We start from the raw sequence: 20,705 nt of genomic DNA, 5'->3' as shown, positions 1-20,705 counted from the left end.
GAACCTTGAATACAGTAAAATGAATAGGAATTATTTTTCTTAAAGGCCATTTATATTGTAAACAGGTATGTATTCAGGGTGCATTACTGTGCAATTTCATTTCAGTGGTGTTCAAGGTAATCATCGCGGTATGTAAATAGCAAAGTAATTGCTGAAGAGCAAATGAGCACGGCACCCCTTTTCCTTCCCTTTGTAATATTTTTGCAATCAGCAGGTTTTGGACTAATAACAATAATAATTTATAAATAGCCAGATAGCGGCAACTACTCTCCTTATCTCCACTTTGGACGCTTCAGCTGATGAGGCCCTCTAAGTGGTTGGAAATAGGGTATTTACAGAACACAAGCAATTTGTTCTCATCTGGAAAATCACACCTTGGAGCCTTGGACAGATAGGAGATTAGAAAGTATGTTCCAACAAAGCTGGGAGGCTTGGAGTGGGAGGGGCTCGGGCCCTGGGGGGGAAAAAAACGACAAATCCAATCTATTTAATTCCTTCTTCCTGCACTGAAGACTTACTCCTTTGTTCAAAGTCAGGGTAACAGCAAAACTTTCTAGACGTCACTGGCATTTAAGAACGAACTTAGCCACCATCTCATGCTAGGGAAACACAGGGAGTTTACAAATTGAGAATGGACATTTGCAATCCTGGAAAAACTACAATGATAATGTGGTTGGATGGGTAAGCTTTAGAAGCCAGTGCAGAAAGCAAGGGGTCATATTGTTACTGCCGTGTTTTAAAAAGTGCTGCCAGCCCCACCAACAGCACAGACAATGGTCCATATGTGCGGTACATCTGGAGCTACATGTGGCTGCCTGATTACCTCGCTCAGTGTGCCTATGTGCTCAGTAGAATTAAAAGATTTAATGCAAATTTCTCTTCACAGAAAGGGCTGGCATTCACTGCCCGCCCCCCCTCACCCCCCCATAAAAATCATCTTCTAATTTCCTAAGAAACTTCAAATATCATTTCTAAGAAACGGAGCCCACAATGTTGGTACACAGGAGCTCAGATGTAAAGGCGCAGTAGGGAGGTGAAGCAAGAGAAAACAAATAGTAAACAGCCAAGTGGCCTCTCCAGAGTGAGGATGCCTTTATATCAGAGCACAGTGCACACCCCTGTCCCACATTGCCCCCGGCAGAGTGCCTACCCCGCGTTGCTCTCCTTACATGCAGCTTAGCTCAGGCCACTTCAAGACGTAGGAGGAGGCAATTTCGGGGGGGGGGGGGGTGCACATACGGGATCATTCTGGGTAGCAGAGGGAGGTTTGATCTCTGAGACTATTTAAAGGTCCAAAGCCCGCAGCCCTCTAGCAGAGTTGTTTCTCTTAATACTCCTTTGAGGTAGGCCAGACTCTACTGTTTCCTTTAAAGAACCGGCAAAGGAATTCACATTCATTTACGTTTAGCATTATTTCAATTAAGCTCTGAAGAAAGTATATAAAAGCGCGCATTTGGCCAGTGCATGCCTGATTTAATACAATTATGTAAAAATAATAACCTGTTTATATGCCCCAGAGTGCTCAAAATAGCTTTATCTTTTAATGTGCATTTTAATAAGTATTTTTAGCCGTCATAATTATGCTGGAACTTTGAGAGGTTTTAGACATTAAAAGCCTAGATTAAAACAAACAATATGCTCACAAAGACATACTTGGCACATGCAAGGCGTTTCCTAATGCAGATGCCTTTACCACATTGCCCACAGTGGAAGAGGAGGAAGAAAGTAAGCTGAAATAAAAATGTACAGTGTTGTGAGGCTTGACTCCTAAAACAGGGAGGAATAATGGAGAAATGATATTCCTTCCTTCTTTCAATAAAGGGGATGCATTTCATGTGTTGGGCTCCTGCACGGCACCCATCTAGGAAAAGGTTCCTAACGAGGGCATAACATCGTAAAGAAATCCTTCATGTGTTTTTAAGGGGATGATGCCAGGAGGCACTGTCAGGACTGGCTGACTCTCCAGCCCATGCTCCTCTCTCATCAGAGCAGAGCTACTTTGGGACTGTTTTTGTAAGCCTATAACATATCCACAGACATAGCAGAAGGAAAGGGCAAACCAGCCTAAATCAGGCGACACGGGAAAACCTCTGAATGTCAATGATAACATTTGCAGATTTTTGCATGGTTTCTCTACGGAAGTTCAATCGTAGGGTTTCACGGATTAAAGGGTGCAGTTTTGTTGGTGAAAAGGGACTGGCATTTGGGAGCTTGTTTACTATATCATATCACAGGTCACAGGTTCAGACAGCTCAGGGACAGCCTGACAGGAGGGGTGAGGGCCTTACACAGGCGAGGATGTGAGGGGAGCCACTGTGATGCTGTGCTGTTATCACCAGGAATCACTAAACCTCACTGGAAATGAGTAGAAGCCTACAGGATGGCCGGCTGAGTGCAAAGGGAATTCCAATAAGGAGGAGGAAGAGAGAGGCTTCGGACTCCGGCATCTCCCTCTTTGTTGAGTTCTCAGACCCTGACACTAAGACATGAACCAGACTGAGCCTTACTGGCCTGGAAGTGAACTCTGGCAGGAAAATGTGGAGGTGTCTTCATTAATAAGCTGCTCATCCCAACGTGGACAGCTTTTGGAAGATGATGCCTGGTATTTTGTTCTGGTTTGTTTTGTAACCGTTCCCACTGAAAACCTGCAGTCTCTTGCTCCATTTTTTTTCACTTACCCAGGAGACTAAATGTACACAAATGACAGACTCATTGACATGACTCAAGAAAAAAAAATGCTTTGATCTAGATTTGCCTCATCCTAAAGCAATTCTTGGGCTAGCAAGACGGCTCAGCAGGTAAAGGCACCTGCCACCAAACCTGATGATCTGAGTTCTACTTTTGGGGTCCACACGGTGAAAAAATAAAAACAACTTTAGCAAGTTGTGTCTGACCTCCGTGTGTGCACACTGTGGCATGTACACACACACACACACACACACACACACACACGATGCAATAAACATTAAAAATGTCTCAGCTATAGCCTCTTGAGTGCTGGAATTAAAGGCGTGCACCACCACCACCATCACCTGGAAACTTAGAAGATTTTTTTAAAACATTCAAATGGTCTTTATTGCCAGGTAGTGGTGGTGTATGCCCCTTTAATCCCAGCACTCGGGAGAAGAGGCAGGCAGATCTCTGTGAGTTTAAGACCAGCCTGGTCTACAAGAGCTAGTTCTAGGACAGGCTCCAAAGCTACACAGGGAAACCCTGTCTCGGAAAAAAATGTTTTTTATTATCACTATTCTTTGGGCAAAAGTAAATTCGGTAGTAAGCATAGGAAAAAGTTAACGATGTGTCTAGATGTGAAATGGAAAGAACAGTACTAGAATAAAATCTTGGAGAACATGGCTTCTAATTACAGGTCCACCATGAACTAAGTATATATATATATATATATATATATATATATATATATATATATATGACATGGGACAGAGCACTAAGCCTCTGTGGGACAGCATTTCTTCACCTATAAACAGAAGGAAGCAAGGAAGGAAGGAAGGGAGGGAGGGAGGGAGGGAGGGAGGGAAAGAAGGGGAAACTGGCTTGGGTCCACTTATCTTTCTTTCTTTTTTTTTTTTTTTTTTTTTTTTGGTTTTTCAAGACAGGGTTTCTCTGTATTGTTTTGGAGGCTATTGGTCCAGCCCAGCCTCGAACTCACAGAGATCCGCCTGCCTCTGCCTCCCGAGTGCTGGGATTAAAGGCGTGCGCCACCACCACCCGGCACCACTTATCTTTCTTATTTAATCCAAACACCAAGCTGAAAAACAGACAGACAGACTTGGATCCACTCATCTCTCTTACTTAATCTAAAAACCAGACTCCACAAGAAGCTCCATGCTACCCACTGCCAGAGGCGGAGAGGACTGAGACATTTAACCTCTACAAGGACTGAAAGCACATCGCAGTGGCTCAAATGATATTCTGTTCTGCTGACTTCCAATACCATGTACCACTTGACCAAGCCCTGTAGAAGGAGAGGAGACTGGCTGTGGCTTTGGTGGAGGTACTTTCGATGAGCTTCTTTTAACGTTAGAAATCCTTGAGTCTATAATTCAATTAGCCTTTCCACTTAATCTCTCTCCACAAATGTCCCTTTATTTTTCCATGGACAAGGCAGGATAACCACCAAAGCTCCTTAGATGTTCACTCCCGCCCCTTCTCTGGGGGATGGATGTGACTCACGGCATTAGGCTATTACAACTCCTCTCTCTCCTCACATAGCCCTGGCCAATAACAGCAGGACGATCACATCACTCCAATACTGTGAGAAAGAGCTGCCCCCACACACTCCTTAACTCTGAAGACAGAAAATAAACAGCGCTCTCCCTCTCCCTTAAAGAAATGTGCAATATTCTCATGGTGATAACAAGAAATTCTCCTCTCTGACTGATGCCTACAATGGAAGGAAAGAATCAGAGGACAGCTGCCTTGTGGGAAGCTCAGGTCTCTAGCTCCATTTTATTCCCACTGTTGCTGATGTAATTGCAAATTCTTGCTGCATTTATAATTAAGAAAGGAACAGATGGTAATGCTTAGTATTAGGCAGCAATAAGGAGTGGTCATTAAAGCAATCTAGAATGCCAGCAGTTTATATGATATCAGAGGGTTAGTTTACCATAACAAAGTTTTATATCCATGGAAAAAAGACGTGTTAAGCCCTCCCCCTACCCCCCACCGTTCTCATCACAGCTGTCCCCTTGTAGAAGGCACATTGCACATCCTGGACAGGCTCCAACCTTTTTTAAATTGCTGGTCATATCTTGGCTTTATTATGAGCTGTCAACACAAATGGCAGAGCATGAAATCCAAGATGGAATATTCACCAGGCTTTAAAGAAGGGCAGTTGGAAAGGCACTAGAGGCTCACAGGGTGATAGAACAAGCTGGGGGGGGGGGAGAGGAAGAAAAATTCCAGAATCTCTGAGAATGTAGCCGGAAGCCTAAGACACCCTGGAGAGTGTAAGGGTTATTTAACTGTAATACAAAGTGAAGCAAAACACCTCTTCCCTTAATGCTGGAGGGTTATCAGTGTGTGAATCAAAGAGGAAAATTCCCCCTTCCCTCTCTCCTGCTGCTCCTGTCCCCAGAGGCCAGTCTCCCCACTCCCCTTTCCCCTTTTTATGATCCCTTTCCCTAATAATAAAAAAACCTGTGCTTGAACCCTGCTGGCATAACTGGATGTCTGCATGTAGAGGAATGCAAATAGATCCATATTTATCACTCTGCACGAAACTCAAGTCCAAGTGGATCCAAGACTTCAACATTAAACCAGACACACTGAACCTCATAGAAGAGAATGTAGGAAATAACCTTGAATATATCAGCATAGGGGACAACTCCCTAAACAGAACACTAATAGCCTGGGCACCAAAATTGACAATTAATAAATTGGACCTCATGAAACTGAAAACATCGATAAGGCAAAGGACATCATCAATAAGACAAAACGGAACCCTATACAATGGGAAAAGATTTTTCATCACATCTAATCTGATAAAGCACTAATATTCAAAATGTACAAAGAGCTAAAAAATAAAACCTATAACATCAAAAATAAAAACAACAAATAATCCAATTTAAAAATGGGGTACAGCTCTAAACAGAAAATCCTCAATAGAGGAATCGCAGATGGCCGAGAAACATTTAAATGCTTAATATCCCTAGCCATCAAGGAAATGCAAATCACAATTGATGGGGGAAGTCCTGTACATTTGTCAATAAAGTACTGTTGAGCCAATAGGAATCTAGATAGGTGGGACTAGGAGTACAGGAGGACTCTGGGAAGGAGAAACACAGGAGTTCGAGATGTGACGCCATGGGGTAGGAAGCTCGGAACTATTCTCTGGCAAGAGAAATACTTAGATTAACAATTATGGGGTAATTACTTAAGTCAGAGCTAGCCAGTAAGAAACAAGCAAGGCCAACGTCTTTGTAATCAATATAGCCTCCTGTGTGTTTATTTGGGACTGATGCGGCTCTAGAACCAGGCTGGTGGGAATGCATTCTCTCAAAGGAAAAGGTTTCCCTTAACACACAATGAATCTGAGATTCCATCTTGCACCTGTCAGGATTGCTAAGATCAAAAACATAGATGACAGCTCATGCTGTGGAAGATGTGGAGCAAGGGGGAACACTCCTCCATTGCTTGTTGGTATGCAAACTTACATATCCAGTATGGAAACCGATATGGCAGTTCCTTGGAAAACTGAGAATTGATTTACCTCAAGACCTGGTCATACCACTCTTGGGCATATACCCAAAAGACAACTCATCCTGCCACAAGAACCCTTGCTCAACTATGTTCATAGCAGCTTTATTCACAATAGCCAGAAACTGGAAACCATCTAGATGTCCCTCAACTGAAAAATAGATTTTATATTTACACAACGGAGTATTACTTTGCTGTTAAAAAATGACATCATGAAATCTGCAGGCACATAGATGGACCTATAAGAAAAATTGGAGATAGAGATTTGTCAAAGGGATCACAACTCACAGGTTCAGAACCGCTGGACTAAAGTCTCATGTAGTAGCCATCTTTATTCAGAGCATCGGGTAATTTATAATTCTGAGGGTTTATAATTCTGGCGGTTAAGGACACTTGTAATGTGCTCAGTCTCAAGGACAAGCAACGAGTGGCAAAAAACACCTGTTTTCCCATAGAGGCACATGCAGCACAGCAGCTGAAGTAAACTGGTTCCTATCTATGACACCTGGGAGGAGAATGGACACACACTCCAAGGACTGTTCTGTGTTTTAATGAAACTGGGGCCACAAAGACTCTTGTCTTGCTTTCTTGGAGTTTTCTCACAAGTACCCAAACTTCCCCTCTCACATCTCCACTCCTGGACTGTGTCCTGACATCTCCCCCCTTCTTATTTTTTAATAGGATATCCAGAGTGGTTTTGAGGCAATGCATATAAATCTAATTGTCACTTGATGCATATGTATCCCATGAGCAAGCAAATTATAATATTAGAACAATTAAAGCATGGCATATAATCACTCTGCCACCAAGAAAAGAGATCCGAATAATGTCCAGTTACCTTATTAAATGGATCAGAAAAATCTAGAGAATAGCTTGAAAACAGGCCCGCAGGATTAGTAGTTTCTAGTATCTTGTAGAACATAAGCCTGTATTTGCCTTCAATGGAAATACAAATGTTATGATGTCCTATACAAATAGGAAGTAATTTAAATCCCACAGAAAAATTAAATGCAGTCCCATCTGCATATGAATGAGTCTATTGCAGTCCCAAGGTCCAGTCGTAAACACAGTCATTAGTAAAGATAACAGGGACTGGATCTATCCAGGCTACAAGTTGAAGTAAAGTAGGATGAGGAATATAAGACCAATATAAACGCTCTAGCATTAACTTCAGATGCACAGGTCAAAGCACTAAGAGAATAACTCAGTCCTTGGTGCGTGCATGGATCCTTAACTTAGCCCAAGTGGGCAGACTTGACTTGTGATGGTATGGTTGATATCTCCTTTTGCCATTTAGCTGGAGGTCTGCTATCCTTCTGGTGACCTCTACTGTCTCCTCACCCTCCACCATTGTCCTTGATGGCCCCAGAGCTGGAGGAGTCAAAGAGGAATCCATAATGTTTAAGTGGAGCCATCTGCAATGACAAATGCATACTCCTGCCCAATTTTCTTCTGGAGGAGTAAAACTAGGGCAGGTTAACGCATCAGCTTCTTATTTTCTTCTGCAATAAAACCAGGGAAGTTAGCCTGTGCATGAGTGTGAGTCTATAGCTTGAAATAAACCTACAACATAAGCAAAATTTGAAATGATATTTAAGAGTTTATGAATTAACCATAATAGATGAATCAAACAGCCAGTTTGTTGGGCTGAGGAAAAAGAAGTATTAATAGATTGACGAATATCTGGACCATGAATCTCTTCTAGATCCTTGGATGAACCAAATAAAATAAATATCTGCTTGTAGAACAGGAGAAGAGTGGACAATTTTTGTAATCCACAAGTTCAGTTCATGTGACAAAATCCCATAGCTTGCCAGCTGGATAATGAGTTCCTATCCTTCCATGGTAATCCGCAAATACAGTTTACAAACTGTAAAGTTTGAAAATCCAAAGAGTTCTGTAATGCTCTTAAAAGATTGATTGTTAGTTAAGGTGTAATACACACACACACACACACACACACACACACACACACACACACACACACAAAATAAAAAGACCCAGAGACAGATACTGGCATTCAAGCTGAAGACCAGGGAAGCAAAGCAACCAAGACACCAGAGATCTCTTACCTCTAACAGGGCTGGGGCATTCCTGTTCTCAATGTGGCTGGAGAATGAATACTCCTATCCTCAATGTGACTGCAGCGTGAAAGCCTCATACTGAGATCTTGTTCCTGTCTTACATACCTCCCTAACGCTGGGACTAAAGGCGTGTGATCCCAGGTGCTGAGATCATCTTTGTGTGACTTTTTGTCTCTAGGACTGGATCAATCTTGCATAGATCTGGGTGGCTTTGGACTCAGATCCATCCACCTCTTAATGCTGAGTCCTAGGATTAAAGGTGTGTACCAGCACCTCCTTGCTTCTTGATGCTGTGATTAAAGGTATGTGTATGGTTTCTGTGGCTTGTGGCTGACTTTGCTTTCTGAATCCTTAGGCATGCTTTAATAAATCATAAACAATATATCACGACATTAAGGTTAATACAAGACAGCAAGGATAAAATCTATATAATTGTTGACATTTGGTCCTTCCTTGATTTACTAACTAAACAAGAAGAGTAAGGTAAGCAGTTAGTACTTTTTTGGCCCTTATGTTGTAAAAAAAATCTATTCCAAAGGTTTGTCCTCTTGAGTTATAATGGGTGTAGGAGACAATTTGGTGGGGAAAATAGGTAAGTTTAAAAGCAGTGAAGGATCCACACAGTACACAAATGCCTCTTTTAGTCTGGATTCAATAGCTGTAGGGTTTTTTTCATGCCTCTTGAGATAATATGCAGGGAATGTCCAATGCCATCTCTATCCTTCTAGAGTTTTAAATACATTGGCTAGAGCATAATTATGTAAACATTTTGATTTTGCTGAAGCTGCGCTGGAAATACCAAGCACAGGTCATGAGGCCAGGGAGGAACTGGGAAATGAATTCCCTTTTTCCCTGCCCTGCCCTAGATTACCTAGATTGCAAAATTGGCTTTTTCCACAGGCTTCTCCCAAGTCCTCATCGGGATATGGAGGAAATTTAAGATTAGGTTGATTATTGAATCCCTCACCCCATGCTTCAGGGTCATTTTCAGGCAATGGATGGACAGGGTCATTTTCAGGCAATGGATGGACAGGGTCATTTTCAGGCAATGGATGGACAGGGTCATTTTCAGGCAATGGATGGACAGGGTCATTTTCAGGCAAAGGCTGTAGTAAGGAAGCCGAGAGAGCCATCACTGCATATGTGGCACTATTTCTAATTTTGCCTGAAGAGGTAAAGCCTCCTTCTCTGCCTCTTTTGCCGATTTTCAGGTTTGATCTTTTGGTTGATGTTCATTCAATGAACTAGCCATCTCTTCTTCATGATAACTATCTTCCTTAGCTTCCTCAAGTATCTCGATACAGTCTGAATTAATGCCCCAGTGATCCAAAATTGAACTCAAGGTCTTTCCGGTTGTCTATACGCCTTTTTGATGTTCTTTCGACCTCGGTCTCACATCCCTTCACCTAAAGCTCCTTCCTCTGGAAACCAGGGAGTACCCTCATGTTCCTCCTTCCTCTAAGAAATGATGCACAAACCCAATGGTGGTTTCTGCCTCATTACACCCACTCCCTTCCTCTTTAGAGGGTGCCCACTCTCTTGTCTCACAGCCAACATCAGCTCCCTGGTTCCTGATGCCACTTATTCGCCACACTAGTTGTTGGGGTGAACCCGGTGAGAGCGAGGCCTAAGAAGGAGGTGGACTCCAGTCTCGTGGGACAGCCAACTGTATTCAGAGCATCGCGAGCAATTAACACTCTGAGGGCCCAAAAGAAATCAAATGGGTAAGGCGTCCAATCAGAAGGATGAGCCACCCATAGCAAAACCCCATTTTCCCTAAGAGGCCTACGGACTAACAGCAGCTGAAGCGAACTCACTCCTACCCCACTACACCTGGGAGAAGGAAAACGCCTTCCAAGGGCAATTCTGTGTTTTGAAGAAGCTGAGGTCACAACACTCTCGTTTCCTTGGAGTTTTCTCACAAGCTCTCAGAATTCCCCTTGCAGGATTCCATTCTCGAACTGACAATAAACAATAGGGGTGGGGGAGGGGAGAAGAAAGCGCTTTGCATACTGCTTAGAATAAAATTGGGGTTAAGCATTGTAACTTTGCAAAGAGATGACGCATGGCTGAGGAAGAACATGCATTAACGGCCCATAATGGCTGCTAAAAATTCCTACGACATGAAATTAAGTTAGCTCAGCCTTAAATTAAGAGGCAAGGATGTGCAGAGAATAAGAATATGCTTCATCTAATCATTCATGATTAAATTATTGAGCGGTATAACAATGATGGCACATTTGGCACATGGCCACAATGCTCATCAAAACTGTACTAAGGCAGTTCTCCTGGTCGGGAGGAACCATGGTAACCTCTTCCCAAGCTTTCCATTGAATGTCATCTAAAGTTGTCCAGCTATCACAAAACCCAGCAACGGTTTGAAAGGCAAACATAAAATCCCCTAGGTATGGATATATTTAGCCATGACTCTGTTTTCAGTAGGAGAGTCATGTTGGATCATACACCTAGGGACAGGTTAAATTAATTATAAAATATATTAAAATTCTGCTTCAAGGGATATTTTGAAAGATTTACTTTATTATTTATTTGTGTGTGTGTATGTGTGTGTGTGCGTGCACACGCACGTGTTTGCATGCGTGCATGCATGTGGGTGCACGTGTGTGCACATAAGCTTGTGGCTGCCCACAGAAGCCAGAGGGAATATCAGATACCCTGGAGCTGGAATTACAGGTGGTTGTGGGTGCTGAGAATAGCACTCTCATCCTCTAAAGACCAGAAAGAGCTCTTGATTGCTGATAACTTTGAGAGATCCTTTTTTTCAAGCATTAAGTTAAAAACAGGATTCGATAGTGTTTATAAAACACAAGTATGTTAAACTATTCAGAAAATAATATAGTGAGGTGAATCCAAGATGCTAATAGCACCCTTTTGAGTTGATATGTTTAAAAAAATCTCTTCATTGTTCTTTATTTTCAAGCATAAATATTAATTTTCTATTAAAACCCCAACTTAGCAATCCGTATTTTGATTTTTTTGTTCATGTGTATGTGTGAGTGTATACCATGTATGTAAAGGGGTCTCAGGGTGCCTGAAGTTCGGCATTAGATTCTCTGGAGATGGAGTTACAGGCAGTTCTGAGTCATCATGTATGGATTCTGGGAAGGTACCAAACTTGTATCTCCTGGAAGAGCAACAAGCATTCTTAAAATGCTGAGCCATTTCTTCTGGCCTACATACCAAGCATATATATATATCCCTAAAGAAATATATGTGCTATTATCCCTAGAGAACTGTAGACTTGAAATGGATACTTACAGATTTCTGTAAACATCAAAACAAGTTTATGAGTCATGAGTCTATCACTATGGAAAATACACAGCACTCAATAGTCAGTCAATGAATAAGGTGTAGCATTGAATGACAAGTCGATCTGGGCAATTCTATTCCTAAAATCTCAGCTGGGTAGCATGATGCCAAGGAACTCATTTAATTGGTTATAAAATGTTAACTTCTACCTGACTGTTGTAGCACAACTGGAGCAGTGAGGTCCCAGGGAAAACCCAGGTGTTTTACATTAGTTATTTTCTTGGCTCTACATTAAACTAAAGTTTTCAAAACATATACACAGACAGTAAAGTAACCAGAGAAAAGCAGCTGCTCTGAATAGCCCTGACTCTTTATACGATGCTTTTGGTTTGGAAGTAAATATTCCAAATAATATTTTAATCAATTTCCTATCTTCTAAAACAATCCATATGGGTCAAAAATCACCATATGAACAGGAGCCGTTACATTGTGATAAATTCCTCAAAAAATCCTGCTAATTTTGAGCTGTGTGACTTTTTCTTTATGCTGTATTGTGCAGCTTCATAAGTGTATTGGCTGTGGCACATGCCCATGTTTTTGTGCACACAGCCACATCTTTGCACAGGACATCTTGCAATAAATTCTTTACTGACTCATTAAACTCTAGCTCACACTTCTCATCTTCACTACCCAGCTTTTGTGACAGACACAGTTATTCTGTTCTGTTCAACTCTTGTTTGATACATGAGTTTTCTAGAAAAATCAGTGTCCTAGAACTAATATTTATTATTTCCATAGATTTTGTTGGTCAAGAATCTAGCATGGTAGCCAGGCATTGGTGGCACATGCCTTTAATCCCAGCACTAGGGAGGCAGACGCAGGCAGATCTCTGTGAGTTCGAGGCCAGCCTGGTCTACAGAGCAAGTTCCAGGACAGCCTCCAAAGCAGTACAGAGAAACCCTGTCTCAAAAAACAAACACAAAACAAAACAAAAAAGATTCTAGCATGGTTCAGTGAGGTCTGTCACGCTGGTGACATGAGTTGGCCATGGCTGCAGTCAGCTTTCTGGGCTAACTTGTCAGTCCTCTTATGTTGTATGATGGCAGAAAGCCTTAGGTCCTTATCACATCTCCCCACACCCTTTAGTTGTTAATCCCACATGATTCTTCTTTGGGAGAATATAAATGCAGAGTATACCGTAAGTCACAAAAATATGTAGGGGTGAGTACTGAGCCCACCAATATACAGTACTACAAGCCCTTCAGGGCTACAGGAATGGCTGAGAACATGGGTCATTGGATAGGACAGATGGGAACTGAAATCCTAGTTCTGCTGCCCAGATCACAAACTCTGTGACTCCTTGTAGCTTTGTTTCCGTTGACTGTTTTATGGGGATAAGAACTTTACTTACTAAGGAGATAATATGTGAAAAGAATTTAGAACGACACCCGTCAGTACTGAGAGCTCTGGGAATGTGTATTAGTCTTCATCTGTAACTATGGTTATTATCAAATTGTTGCATAATTAATCATGGCAAGATATATAGCCTACGAACAAGCCCATTTCCATGCTTTGGCACACCAGGGTGTCTTGAATCCAGGAGTGACTACTCACCTGGGTTTGTCTTGCCTACCTGGGTGGCAATCTACTGAAAACAAACCATCTGGCTGGAACTGTTTCCATTTTCTCTTTAGCTGAGCCCAGAGGCATGCAGAGCCACAAGCACATTTCAGAAATTTGAAAAAATAAACAATGAAATGTTTCATGCTTGCCACACATGTCTCCCCACCGTCCCCCCCATGACTGAGTTTGGCTGGTTCTCAGCCATAAAAAAAATTTACAACAAGAAAAAAAAAGAAAGAACAGGTTTGACAGCTGAAAACTTAACCCCATCCCCTAAAATTTCCCAACCCAAGGTTACGCTGTGGACAAATGTTCTAACCATCATGAAACTTCTCATAATGACTTTGCTCATGAAAGTTTAAACAGATGCTTCAGTTGGTGAAAGTGTTCCCACCCAGGCACAAGGTGTTACAAATCATCAGACCACAAGATACACTCAGACAAAAGGGAAGATGTGTCACCTCCTGCCTCTGACTGCTCAGTTGTGTACGCAGTGGGTCTGTCCAGCAGGTCAATCAGGTTTTGTTTATTCCTTCCATAAGAATCTCGACAGCGTCAGTGTTAGAGCAGTTTCCAAAGAGATTGCTTGGCTTTTCAATAGTTTATTTTTAAAAATATACACAACGGGGGGCTGGAGAGATGGCTCAGAGGTTAAGAGCACTGACTGCTCTTCCAGAGGTCTTGAGTTCAATTCCCAGCAACCACATGGTGGCTGACAACCATCTACAATTCAATCTGGTGCATATGTAATAAATAAATAAATCTTTAAAAAAATATACACAACAGGACATGCCTTTTTCTCTAGGTTATTTTATAGTGCAATTTCATGAAAGCAAGGTTCGCTATTGGGTGGGTTTGGAAATTGCAGGAAGTTACATCTCACCCATCCTTGGTCCTTGGTTCTTTCATATGTGTTTCTTCCTCACCTTGGAATGTGCCCTGTCCACCTCAACCCAATTCCTAGAAGCATTAGCATTTTTAACTCTTACTCTCCCCCAGAAAGCCTTCCTGAGCCTTGTTGGCCAGGATGGTGTCTCTGAGTTCCCATGGCACTGTGAACTGATATACGATGGCACCACACCCTGCCCACGAAGACACTTCCCACTTGCTGAAGTTCTGTAAGTATCACTCTCTACCATGCAACTTCAAAAGCTGTGAGTTCCACGCCGTTCTCCTAACACAGAGCTGGGGCTCAGCGAGTACCTGTGGAACGAATGCACAGATGATTCCCCCAAAAGTATGAGTCTATGTCATTCTCCAAGGACAGAGGTGGGACTCAGCAAGTGCCTGTAGAATGAATGCACAGATGACCCCCCCCCAAAAACAATGCATGCCTCCCTCTTCTCCGCTACGTCTGAACTTCTACAATTGCTGCCACTTCTAGTTCCCGAATATCTCCCAGATCTTTCTCTTTCCTTGTAGAGAGCCTCGAAGTGCCGCACCCTTAAGATGGCTTCCGCCTTCTGCTAGCCCAACAGCAGCTGCTCTCTATGATAAACAACACCTGTATTTTGTTAAGGCTGGATACCAGGCTTGCTTCCGCGTACGTGGACCTATCTGCATGTTCCACGTGGCATACTGGCGTTGGCCGCCCAAGGGCTTTTAAGCTGTGGGTTGGGGCTCCCTGGCGCTCCCCAGGAAAAGAAGATTGTTCAAGGTTCCTGAATAAACTGCTTAAAGAAGAGTCTGGGCATTGCGTCTTCCTTGCTGGTCGAGGCGGGTGCAACATTTCCTAACACTTCTTCAGTTTTTCTCAGTTAAAGACTTATTACCTGCAGGCTAACATTCAGTTTCTGACTACTCAGCTGCATACACTGGCCCCAAAGAAATGAAATGCAGGTCTATGGGAAGCACTCAGTGACTCCAGGCTGCCTACAGTACAAACAAGGTTTGTTCCTCCTAAGGCAACCCATCAGCTTTTCACTCCTTGTGAAAAATTAAATTGTTCTTTGAGCCCAAGACAACAAGAAAAGGACAAGTACACAAAAAATGTGGGGACAGTGGGAATTGGGGACCATTTGAGGGACAATATGGAAATCTAGCACAGTGAAAACTTCCTAAAATATATGAAGGTGATCCTAACGATGACTCCTAACGATGTGGGACACGGAGTCTCAAATGGCCATCTCTTGCCTCTCAATGAGGCTTCCAGTTGCTGGACTGGGTTGTATTCAGTTGAGGTTTGGCCAAGGGGTCCCATGGAAATCCAAAACAACCCAGGTTGCTGCTGAGACAATGGTTTGCTCTCCAAAAACTGACAGTAGGGCCCCATTGCCAAAGACAACAACCGCACTTAGTAGGAGCATTGAACATGGAAAAAACAAGCTGGTGCCTACATGGGCCTTCACCCTTATGTTCTAGTGTCTTTTGGTGTAGGAAGCTACTCTGCAAGCCACCAAAAGAAAAACGTAAACACCAACACAACCACAAAATCTTTGACCTACAATCTGTCCTGCCTGCAAGATAGGCTAGGGCAATGGGAGTACTGAATTCGTGGGAGTAGCCAACCAATACCCGATTTGACTTAAGGCCCACTCCATAAGATGGAATCCATACCCAGCTCTGTTTGGGTGATCAAGAACCAGAGACCTTACACATCCACCAGTTTCTGAATAGATAGCTATATTGTAATAAATCCAAATAAGCACTGTTCAGCGACATCAAAGAAGAAACTGGTGAAACATGTGTAAGTCCTAAAATTATTTTGTTGAGAGTAGCCAGGCAGATTGTATACTTACATGTGAAATTCTAGAAGACACACAACCACAGCTAGATGTCATGTCCAGCATGGTATGGCATGTCCAGGGATGGATCTGACTGGGGTGGTGAGGAGATAAAGAAAGGGCAAACATATACACCTGCAGAGAAGCTGGGAGCAGGTGGATTGGGCTCTCAGATGGAGGAAACAAAGTATCCTGGAAGTGTCCCATGATTATTATACAGAGTTGAATAGGGAGGTGGGGTTGTTGCATACAGCTGGACAAGGAGGTGGGTTACTACATACAGATAAACAAGGAAGAAGGGCTTATGGTATACTACTGGAGCAAAGACACAGGTTCAGCTAATCTTAGTAGGAGCAGTCCTTGGAAGGAAGCAGGTCATAAACATCTATCTAAGAGAAGACAGATACAGTGGTCATTTTCTGCCAATATCCTCACACGAATCAGAGGAAGGCTCTGTCATCCCCCTGAGCATCACCTGTTAGGGAAGGGATTTTACCACTCCTGCGGGTCTGAGGCTAAGGTTCCTGACACAGGCGTGTCAATAACACACCTTCACTCAGGACTTCACGACTCAGGGCTCCCTCCACTCCCCATAACTGGAAGCAGAAGAGCATTGCTTGCCAGTGGGAAAGGAGACAGATTAAGAAATGGACTACAAAGAGGTCCAAGGGAGCCTTTGTGTGATGAAAACAGTCTCTGCCATAGTTGTAGTAATGGTTACTGCATACATTTTCAAAGTTCATTCAGCTACACATTTAAATTGATAATTTATTACTTACACAAAGAAGCCCCAACTTCCCCAGATAGAAAACACCCATGGCCTCTTAGGAGCAAACAGATCTAACTCAGCCTCTGGTTCCCAAGAACTCCTCAACTTAACACCTCTGTCTCAGACCAGACATACCATGGGTGCTACAGAAGAATCCCACAATGCACTTCCCCTGACACCTCGAGGTTCCAATTCTGCTGCCTAACTCAGAAAGCTGCTAATACAGCCCCAGTGAAGATTACTCTGTAAGAGACACGATTACTCTTAGTTGGCTGGGATACAGGCTCTTAGCTATTCTACTGTGACCAGCTTCCCAAAAGTACAAGGGGACAGGATTGCTTTTACTCAACATTTATAGTCAGCTTCTCTATGACTAACGGACTCCTTGTGGTGATGAGATCTTTCTTTTGTCATGACCCCGAGCTTATGAAGTACCCAACACATGCAAGCTATCTGGTGGACACTGTCTTGTCTACTTCCCACACGAATTCTGCTAGTGACAGGCGTCTTTATAAAGATCAGTGACACACCATGATTTAACATCTGGCTAGTATAGATCTGCTTCCAAAGTCATTTGAAATATATGTGAAATCTGGACTCCTCACTTGAACTGTAGACTAAAGCTGGGTTAGAATTTGTACTTCTCTGAGTTGAGTCCTTTCCTAGACACTTTGTGGCTGTGTGCAGAACTAGACAGTGGGTTCCTGTCTAGGTTCATTTCCTTGACTCCTAATGAAGAAACTAGATTCTACATTATTGTACTTTGAAATGATTTTTGAAATGTTCATAAAATTAACACAGTGTCAATTGTCGGCAGGATTTCTAGCTCCAAAGGGAATACACACAACTTTCTCTTCTGTTCAGATTGACTTTTCCACACTGTGGGTCCTACTCTGCCCTTGAGTGTGTCTTCCATTCTTTAGCGTGGTGAACATTTTAATGGGAAGAATATATGAAGCTTCAGGCTTTAATGAGTCTACAAGGACAGTCTCAACAGATTCATGTTCTCTCCCTCTAACTAGTCTCAAAATGGCCACCTGACCAGAATGCCCTCTGCCAGAAAGTACGTCCTCTTTCACTCACTTGCTCTGGGTACCTGCTCCCAGTGATCTCCGCTACAGTGTTGAATGAGTCCGCATCCGGGTAGGTCTTTGCTCCCATCTCCAGGTGAACGACAATTTTGTTCCCACGAGACGCCATGCGTGACATCATTTCTGCGTCTTCCACTGTGATACAGGCTGTCGGAATCTTGGGCACACCATCTTCATATCTCTGAATACCTGTGTGAGGGCTTGAAAAAATCGTACCACCAGATTATCCTTAAAAGTGAAAACTTATGCAAACCTTTATACATCGACCCAGTGTTTTACTTAGGCACGCCTAGAGTAGAAACATTTGCTTTTTATATGAATATAGCTTTTGGTTTTGATAAAACTGCACAAACCTAAGTTTATTAATTAGACATTTAAAAGATTGTATTTTTTTGTAGTTTGGACAATCCTAATGTGGCAAATTGGCATAATCTCTTTGGGATAGTGACAATGCTGTCAAAACCAAAGAATGAACACATGTAGAAACTGAAGACTAGGGAACCTCCAAATCCCATCAGGGTTATAGACAAGATCCACATGGGCAGAACAGAATATACAACCCTGTACAACCCTGTGACGACGTAGAAAGTTGCATAGAAAAAAAAACAAATAAATGGTAAAACAACCAAGAAATACTTGTGTTGCTATGAAAAATATTATTTTATCAGAAGGAAAGGAAATCTATTCTAGTTATGGCACTAAAAGAGACAATTATCTGTGATAGCTAATATATATGTATATATATATATATATATATATTCATGTCTTCATGTGTAGGTCCACACACATGCGTGGGCACACCTGAATGTGTACAACTGCAAGTGTGAATGTATATGTACATTGGAGGTCAGAAGTTGATGTTAGTTATTTTCCTCTAGTGTTCTTTGCTTTGTTTATTGAGTCAAGGTCTCTTGATGAAGAATCCAAAACTTGCTGATTCATCTAACCTAGGCAGCTAGCATACACCTGAAGGTCACCTGTTTCTGTCTCCTGAGGCTCTGGGAAAACAGTCAGGCAGGCGACATTTACCCACATTTTATGTGGGCCCTGGGAATCCAAGCTCTGGTTCTCATACTCTCATGGCAAGCATTCTGACCTTTGAGACATCTCTTCATTCTCTGTGATAGTAAGCTTTTTACTTGCTTGAAGAGATACATAGAAGGTTAGTAAAGTGCACTTCTGAATGCAAACGGTATCGCACAAAAGCTGGGGCCCATATAAAATAAAAGAGGAGTAAGCCCTTCACCACAGACTTTCTCTGTGTCAAGTTGCCATGCAGTGGGAGCCTCTGCCTTTTTCTCCTCTGTCATGATATACTGATATAGCTTCAGCATAAAGCAATGGGTACAGCCAACCTTGGACTGAACCGATAAAGCTAGGAGCCAAAATAATTCTTCCCTCTCTTAAACTAAGTGTCTGTCACGGTGACCGAAATTATAAATAACCCAGAAAATTAGTAAGATCAAGATGCTAAAGTCAAGCATACAGTGTTTCACACAGACAAAATCAAGAATGAAAATACAGTCCAATGGGAGAGTCAACAGACACTTCTCCAAAGAAGATAGAACAATGCGTAGGAAGAACATGGAGAATTGTCAACAGGGAAATGCAAATCACAGCCACGAGGAGATGCTATCTCACACTCACCAAAGCAGTCCTGAGGGAAAGGGCAGGTGGAAATAAGTCCTGGAGAGGATGTGGGGAAGATGGAATAGTCACTGCTGTGACAAGGAATGGAAATGGAAATCTACTTTGGGAAGCCATTTACTGTCCCCTCAAAAACTAAGCATATACTTAGCATCTGTGAAGCCACAGCTGTCTGTGAGTTCGAATACTCAGGCCGCAGTTTGTGGTGCTATCCCAAGAGGATGTGGAAACTTTGGGACCACTGTGGACGGTCATTGAAGGTGATGCCCTTGTAAGATTCAAGTTCAATCTCTCTGCTTCCTGATCTTGCAGACAATTGAGAAACCTCCTCCCACAAGCTCTTGTCTCCATGAGTTCCATCATGCCTTCCTGGAATCTTCCTGAGGCTGCATTGGTCAACTATCCCAGTGCCAAGAAAAACCACTAATATACCATATGACCCAGTGTTTCTATATATACCCAAGAGTACTGAAAAAAAAAAACCAAGACAAAACACATCCACTCAAAATTTTCACAGCAGCATTCTTTTTTCTCCCATTTAGGTTTTAACCATAATCTGAACTTATTTTTTATTAAATATAGACTTTTCATATAGCATACAGCAGCATTATTCTTAACAGTCAAAACGCACCTGGTAGATATCCATGGGTAAGTAATATGGGGTGTATCCATACTGTGAAATATTATCTACCCATTTAAAATGATGGTTTAGTACATGATGCAACAAAGATGAACTTTGGAACATTATCCTAAGTGAGAGAAGATCCAAATGTACACATATTATAAGATTTTACTTATATGACATGCCCAGAGCAGACATGTCTATGAGTATAGAAAACAAAATGTAGTTTATGGATGGTAGACAAGAGGGCAATGTGAGTGAATGCTAGTGGGAATGGAGTTTCTCTGGGGTAATAATGAAAATGTCCTAAAATCAGTGATAGTGGTTACACAGCCCTTTGAACATATCAAAACAACAGCATTAAGCAAGTTGCAGTCAGACCTCATAACATTTCGATTATATGCAAGTAAAACATCCATTTATAAAAATCAAGCTGTAAGTTTCAGACTTTAGAGGAGAGTATCTTGACATTTTTCTCATTGGAAAATTGTGTTTCTGTATACCTAGTGTATGAGATTTTATGATAGTGTAAACAAAACTTAAAATGAACACATAAAAAAAATGAAACTTGGAAGCTGCAACCAGGTCCTCAAATCTCATTAAATTCTTGTGCATCTTACAAAGGTGACATAATTTGAAGATGCCTGAATATTTTTCTTATCT

The 20,705-nt window shown here is 42.2% G+C and overlaps 1 protein-coding gene across 4 annotated transcripts in view; it reads right to left on the bottom strand.

The window, feature by feature from the left end:
• The window catches only part of Cpq (carboxypeptidase Q), a 400,249-nt gene that overhangs the window by 234,560 nt on the left and 144,984 nt on the right, over positions 1 to 20,705 (bottom strand). For all 4 annotated transcript variants that reach the window (XM_040730419.1, XM_040730420.1, XM_040730421.1 and 1 more), the window contains exon 4: positions 17,766 to 17,973. In XM_040730419.1, the coding sequence (XP_040586353.1) occupies positions 17,766 to 17,973 (208 nt within the window). The remainder of the gene's footprint in view (positions 1 to 17,765; positions 17,974 to 20,705) is intronic.

Source organism: Mesocricetus auratus, unplaced genomic scaffold (assembly GCF_017639785.1).
Source record: "Mesocricetus auratus isolate SY011 unplaced genomic scaffold, BCM_Maur_2.0 Super-Scaffold_100023, whole genome shotgun sequence".
NCBI classification, from domain to species: domain Eukaryota; kingdom Metazoa; phylum Chordata; class Mammalia; order Rodentia; family Cricetidae; genus Mesocricetus; species Mesocricetus auratus.
The sequence above is the reverse complement of the archived record's forward strand: the minus strand, read 5'-3'. Positions and strand labels throughout refer to the sequence as shown.